The sequence below is a fragment of the Limulus polyphemus genome, unplaced genomic scaffold (assembly GCF_000517525.1).
Source record: "Limulus polyphemus unplaced genomic scaffold, Limulus_polyphemus-2.1.2 Scaffold2556, whole genome shotgun sequence".
Lineage (NCBI taxonomy): Eukaryota > Metazoa > Arthropoda > Merostomata > Xiphosura > Limulidae > Limulus > Limulus polyphemus.
The window spans coordinates 133638-141417 of record NW_013668166.1 but is presented as its reverse complement, the minus strand read 5'-3'; the positions used below and the strand labels follow the sequence as shown (position 1 = coordinate 141417).

The window sequence follows — 7780 nt, the reverse complement described above, 5'->3', positions numbered from 1 at the left end:
CTATCTTATCGTAGAAAATGTATAATGTACAATCTCAGTATCTCCTCTTAGAAGGGGGGGGGGACTAGGGTTACTAATTGAATTCTTCCAGTTTCCTCATTCATTATATGGGGTAAGTATACAGTCTGTATACTTTCAGTCATTACTGCCATATTTTGGGACAAAAACAGAAACACCATTTATATTTGTAACTGGTAAAACATTAATTCTACTATTGCATTTCATTTTCAAATCCTGTTAATCCTTTGAGGGATTTCTAGTACATAATTTCAAGATAGACACGTTTTTAAGTCACGTGTTACTCATTGCTTTTTAGATAAAGAAATAAACTGTTATTCAAATAATCAAGCCTAGTGGACATGAATAATTTTATTCTTATATACTTTTAATCTTTACATTGCCACTGGCATATTTCGAAGAAACATAATTTTCGTAAACCTGTCACTGCGCTTTGCATGCGTACATCTGCTAGTTGTTACCAAGTTACCGTCTCTTTACATCTCTTATTTATTGTTATTTAACACAGACCAAAAATTTTATTGTTGCCTCATTTAATATATCACGTTTAAATTCTTTCAATTTATATGGAATAACTCACTAACTGTAGTTATAGTATAATACAGTGCTTTACTTTAAAATCAACTGGACAAGTTTATTCAATGTGTCTACTTCTTTTAGTTTGTCATAATCTTCATGGAAATTGGGATTCTTCTCATAATTTTAATGCAGGTTTAGGGTATTGAGTATTAAAAATGTCAATCCAAAAGCATTATAAAAGAAATTAATAATTCCTTTAGACCAAGTGGTAAATTCTTTTAAACATTCTTTAATTATGTTGACAGTGATATTTGAAGAAGTATTTATAGTAAATATTGTATAAATTTAACTGTAGGTTTTTTTAACTATGATACAGTTTTGATATGTATAAAGTTCTTTATCAGAAACTGATATATTTAAGATCTATACTGATCAACACCAGAACTTCTGATTTTAAAGGATTGAATTGTTAATTTTGTTTGACAGTTTATGTTTACTACAGACATTGAACCAACTAACTTTTAGATACTTTTCATATTTGTCACTCGGTGGGATGGTGGTAAGTCTACGGATTTACATCGCTAAAATCGGGGGTTCAGTTCCCCTTGGTGGACACAGCAGATAGCCTGATGTGGTTTTCTATAAAAATAGATACATGCATATACTACTTATTTGATTATTTTAACATCAGTTGTTCCATCTTTAATTACAGGGTAACTCTAGAACCAATTAACTCTTTTGGTACTTTTTGTAATTTCCTTCTGATTATTGTAACCTCATTTGTTACATCTTTAATTACAGGGGCACTCTAGTTTTCTGACTCACCTTGACTGGTCCGAAAACAGCACCTATATTCAGACAACAGCGGGAGATCATGAACTATTATTCTGTGAGTTTGTATTATGATTTTTTAAACAAATAGATTAATGATTTGTTGATGATTGATATTCAGAGTTTTTTTTTATTATTATTATGTAGAGTTAAACATACCTTGATTATTTGTCAAACAAGTGTCTTGTTGTAATAACAAAGTAATATACTTATATATAGATTAAGGCTGTGTAAAATAATCAGTTGTTTTAATGTTTTTTGAATAAGTTCTATGTTTTAGCAGTAAAGTTGAGAAATGTTGTCAATTTATATTATAAAATACATACATAATGTAGAAAGAGTTTAATGATAAGATCTAGCTGTATTGGAAAAAACAGCAGCTGTGAATTTTTTTTTTTACTTGTTCATTAGAATACATGTGTGTCAAAGTACTGAATCACTGTTGATATAATTTGATGCAGTTTTATTGAAACACTTAATAGAGAGAAACACTAAACTCCAGTAAACCTAAAATAATTATTTATGCTTTTTCCAGGGAATGCTTCAGTTTGTAGACAAGTAACAAATATTGCTGTAGTCAGAGACATCACGTGGGAGACACAAACCTGCACCATTGGGTTTAATGTTTTGGGTACGGTCATGTTTGATATTATATGTTAAAGTTTTCACTGAAATTCTCAGTAGTAATTTCTTATTTATTGCTTTTGTAACAGTAAGTGTTTATCTATCTACTTGGAGAAGCTATGAACAAGGACAGCTAAGTTGTTTGTTTTTGTTTTCACATTTGCTGAGTGTCTTGAAGGATGTATGTGTGAACAAGGACAAGTAATTTGTTTTGATTTCAGTAACATGGTATTTCATTTGTGTAATGCTCTTTAATTCTTTTGTATCACGATTTTCTACGACTTGCATTTAAAACTGAAATGTTTACCTTGGTCAAAGTTAACATCTTAATTTTCTATCACAACTGGAAACTTCTATATAAATGAAATAAGAATAAACTAATTTATTAAGGTGCATGTTTAAAAATTTGACCTATTAATTTCCTATTGTATGATTTTTTATAGATTTTTATAGTGTATGATTTACCAACAGTAAATAACAAAATAGAAGTATCACTTTCTGACTAATCTTTCTCGTACTTCTTTGAAAGGGTAATTTGCTTACAATTTATCATTATAAATTTCCTGTAATGTCTAGTGAAAATTAGCTGTTTTTAATTCAGTATATTATTTAACTTAATTAAGAATTATCTTTAAAGAGTGTAAATATAAAGCTCTTTGAAACATTAATTTTAAACAGGACACTGGTAAAGAAAAAAAAAATTACTGACTGTTTTTTTTTCCCTCAGGAATGTGGCCTGAGAATGCTGATGGATCTGATATCAATACATGTGACAAATCTCATAATAAAAAATTGTTAGTGACAGGTGATGACTTTGGAAAAGTGAAACTCTTCTCCTTCCCTGCATGCCAGCCTAAGGTAATTATTAGACAAGTTTTATTGCATTGTACACTTTAGGGATAGATTAAGTTATCTTTATACATCCAACTTTGCATGTTGTTTTTCTATAAGAAAGAATGAGTGTCAAGTTTTCCAACTATATCAATTATTCAAGGCATTGTGATTTATTCACCTTTTTATTGCTGTAATATGAAGCAGGAGTGACAAATTCTATGCAAAAAGCTAGACAACCTCAGTCACATTTGTAGGGAAATAATGTAGTGGTAAACATGTAAACATTCAGTTACACTAGTTGGGTGTACTCACTGCAAGTGACATAATTTCACCAGAGGGCATTCCATTTTACCCATCTGACTGGGCCAATAAAAGTTGATCTGGTTTACACTACAATTTCTCATCTATTCTTACATGAGTATTATCTTTTTTAATACAAAATCCAGCCCCAAAAAAAGTGAAGAGAGGATTAATGCTAGATCTGTTTGGAAACTGATATAATCTTATTTATTTCTTAGAATGAAAGAGTTTAAAGATTGATGTATATGAAGAAACTTTGTAACAGAGATTTCCATAACTAAAGACATATATTAATCATGATTAGAGATCATCCATTCAGCATCACATTACTTTGCTGTTGACCTTGTAGAAATTAACTATACAGTACAGCATTCTTGTTTGTTATTAGAGATTAACCTGTAGTTTAGGGATCAAGCATGCAGTATCCACTTCACACAATAGTATTGATTAGGGATCAAGCATGAAGTATCCACTTCACACAGTAGTAATGATTAGGGATCAAACATGAAGTATCCACTTCATGCAGTAGTAATGTTTAGTGTTCATGCATGAAGTATCCATTTCACATAGTAGTAAAGATTACGGATCAAGCATGAAGTATCCACTTCACACACTAGTAATGTTTAGTGTTCATGCATGAAGTATCCACTTCACACACTAGTAATGTTTAGTGTTCATGCATGAAGTATCCATTTCACACAGTAGTAATGATTAGGGATCAAACATGAAGTATCCACTTCATGCAGTAGTAATGTTTAGTGATAATTTCTAAAAGATCAGCTTCATTTAGTGTTATGATTTTGACTTAAAACTTTTAAAATTTCCTATTCTACTTAACTGGTGTTTTCATTGTATACACATTTTATTAACAGACAGAAAGTATTTATATTGCTTTGTAGCTTTTTTCAGCGATAATTACAAAAACTAGTTACTTTAAGAACACTATTTGTTACATGTTTTCAATGCTTTCTCTTTTAGTGCCTTTACCACATGTACAGTGGACACAGCAGTCACATCACAGCTGTGAGTTTTCTCCCTGATGATACCCGAGTGATTAGCTTGGGAGGAAGGGACTGTAGCATCATGCAGTGGTCAGTCTGCTGAGACAGTGGATACAAGGAGTATACAGTGTTTGAGATGTGCATTTTTTAAACAGTCTTTCCATTGAAGGTCTACAATTATGCTCATAGTTTTTTGTTCAATAATAATTGATAAGGGTTGACTGACAGCTTTAATTGTTTTGCACATTTACTCAAACTGCATCACTAATGTCAGTATACATAAGTCTTAAACAATTCTTAACACTGACAACTTTCATTTTCTTATATATGTATTTTTAATTAAATGCACTGATGACAATAGCATTCTTTCTATGCTTATGACACTACACACAGTGCTTAGCAGAATGTGGTAAGTAGTAGCTTTAAATTCTTTTGAGGGCATCTGAGAACGGGGGCTTATAGGCTGTACTGTCAAACTGTGGACAGTGTAGTCTGTCTGTGATATCTTATATAATTAAATCAAGATATTGGTGACGTCACATTTTTGTAGTAATGACATTGACAATACACACGATGGTAGTTAGTGGTAGCTTTTAAGTTCTTCTTAGAGCAGGCATCTGAAGTTAAGGGCTGGGAGACTGTACTGTAACATTGTGGACTGTTTCGTTTTTCTGTGATATCTTCAATGATTTTACCATATATGGTAATTGTAGTTTCTTATGTGGGCATCTGATAGCAAAGGTTCAGAAAGTGTGTTGTCTTGCAGTAGGCAGTAAAGTACTCTGTGATATCATATATGTTTTGACCAGAACATTGTTGATGCTACTTAGAACATCCAATTATCTTAGCCAGAATGCTGATCTATGCAAGCAGGAAAACTGGAAACTAGAACTGCTGAGTTTGAGCTTCAGTGTAAAGTGACTGTCTTTGGTATAGTGTAGCTCTAACGTGGATTAATGAGATATAAAATCCTATATTTATACATGTTTGATTTTTTTTTCAAGTATAATATCACAAGTTTAAGATAAAGTATAACCATAATAATTCAGCTTGTTTTAAGAAAATGTTACATAATATTTTCAAAAAGAAAATTTTATTATTATTTTTTAAGATATATATATATTTATATACATAAACCAAGCAGCTGCATTTGAAATATATTTTTAGATAATAAACTTAGTGTTAACTAAAGTTCTTCCATCTCTGAAAGTTCAATAATCAGTGCTAATTATGCAATTCTCATCCAGATATCAGAGTTGTTGTTTTTTTATTCTGGTTTTAGGTGATGAAGTATTTTGGGTATTTCACTGCAAGACTGTTATTAAGGACACATGTTCAAAAGACTATTGTTCTATTTGTAAAATATTTATTGTTAGTTATATATTTTTTATACATGGTGCATAAGAAATATAATGTAGAAATATTAGCTTTAGATGGGGAAAAAATGGAATAAAAAAAGTTAGAAACCTAATTTTCAATAAGCATTATACAAATAGTATTAAATAATTATTTTAAAATAGCCATACTGTTCTAATGACTGGGAAATGAAACTATATATATATGTATATATATAAAAAAGCCAGTAAAGGTAATTTTTGTTATCATTGTATAGGAAACACCTTTTTTTTTTGAATATTTAAAATGCATGGAAAGACATGGTAAAACTGGAATTGTTATTAACTAAGCTCAGTTTCTAATTCTCCACAGAAATGGTTACACTTTCCTGATTTACTAATTCTTTAAGTGTTGTATTTATTTCAAATATGTGGTTATTTGTATCTATAGAAAGTGTGCATATCTGATCTTTAATATTATACTTACATATTTACTCACCTGCAAGTCTATTTTTCTTATAAGATTTGCTATATATATTTCAATTAGTGGATGGAAAAAATATGTATGCATATGATTACCACATTTCATTATCTTTGGTTACACCAAGAAAACTCATACTTGTATTAATGTGATCAAAATCTCTTGAAAACAGATGAATAGAATTAAATTGTATGTAGGTATTGTCGATAAAATTTTGTAAAATGATATTTTTCATGTATGCCGAACAACTACAATATCTTAAAACATTCTGAAAAAAAATTTTACAAAATGGATGTAAAGACTGTAAAAGATTTCACTTTTTTTTTGTAACAGTATGTTCAAAGTCAAGCTTATAGAGAAAGACAGTAACTTAATGTTGCTTTATATGTTTTATGTGTGTATGCTAAACAAAAAAAAACTGGAGAATAGAGGATAGAATTAAATAAATTTGGAACTGTAACAATATTCATGAAAAACGGTGTTTATTTTTGATTTAAAAAAAATCAATAACCAGATATACTGGAAAAAAGTACATACAGAGAGGAATTGTTAGTTGAGCAAATACAATTTTCTTTTTACTTATTTAAAGCAGGGTAGTTTGTGAAAAAAAGTTTCAGATTTTTGATTTATGTTAATATCCATGTGATATGAATTATCTAAAATGTGTAGATAGGTAAGTTGTTACATCAAAATTTATTCAAACCTTTGTACGTTTTTTACCTCAAAGGAACTAGCAGAACATGTATTTTGTTTATCATTTTATCCAGGTTCAATAACTAGTTGCAGAAAGTTGTTGAACACTGATTTTTATTTGAGGCACAATTTGACCAAGGCTTATTTTTATTCATATCATTTGAATATTAAAATATGCTTTGTTCATAAAGTCTTAAGAACTCAAATATCTGGTGAGAAAACTTATATATTGTACTGAAATAACGTATATATTTTATACACAATAAATGTAGACATTGTCACATTTTTTTTATGGAAGTTTTATTGTTAAATGGAATTAATTGTAAGATATTGAAATGTTTAAACCTGAAATAAGAGTTGGTTATTAGTAAATATGTATACACCTATATAAATTTCTATAGATATGTATATTTGTGTATGTGTATGTTTTAAGAACACAAAAACATTGTTACTTTTTATCACTAAGAACATGACTTTGATAGTGTCATTTTTTCATCCCAGTTATTTAGAAAAATCCTTGTTCATTCTGTTTTTGTTTTACAAATTTCAGTTAAACTATGCAATTTAGATATATATTACCAGATTCAAAATTAATTGTATTTTAAATTTGAAAATTGTCTCGGTTGTTATAGTACTTTTGTGTTAGTAATTTATACACGTTCAGAAAAATTTCTTGTTTATAATAAGTTATACAGTTAATATATCTAAGCTTCAAAACACCATCAAGCATATATCTTTATTGAAAATTTCTTCACAGAAAGGTGATCCTGATCCATTCTTCACTCGGATATGTTTCCTTAAAATTATCAAATGACTTTAACAAGTAAAATATTGAAACAGCTCATCATGAATGTATTCCAGGTTATAGTTTTTAAGATGTTAAAAATCGGCTGGTAATTATGAAATAAATACCACTAAAATAACCTACATATTTGTGAGAGATTTAAATAACTTACACAGATGGGTCAAAATGGTAGTCTGTACAATATATGGCCAAGTAATTTACTTGTTAACAAACCTCCAGTATATATATATATAGGAGAGAGAGAGAGAGAGAAATTTTATTGTTGTAAGCTGTTTTCTGAGTCATTTACTGAAACTTGAAAAGTGTTCCAGGAAAATTGGTAGCCTATTATCAAAAATGC

General features: G+C 29.3%; 1 protein-coding gene across 1 annotated transcript in view; it reads left to right on the top strand.

Moving 5' to 3' along the window:
- The window catches only part of LOC106467289 (echinoderm microtubule-associated protein-like 2), a 32604-nt gene extending 25042 nt beyond the window's left edge, over positions 1-7562 (top strand). The window contains 4 exon segments of the mRNA XM_022395432.1: positions 1339-1426; positions 1904-1999; positions 2720-2850; positions 4105-7562. Coding sequence (XP_022251140.1) covers positions 1339-1426; positions 1904-1999; positions 2720-2850; positions 4105-4230 — 441 coding nt within the window. The 3' untranslated portion in view covers positions 4231-7562.
- The last annotated feature ends 218 nt before the right edge of the window (positions 7563-7780 follow it).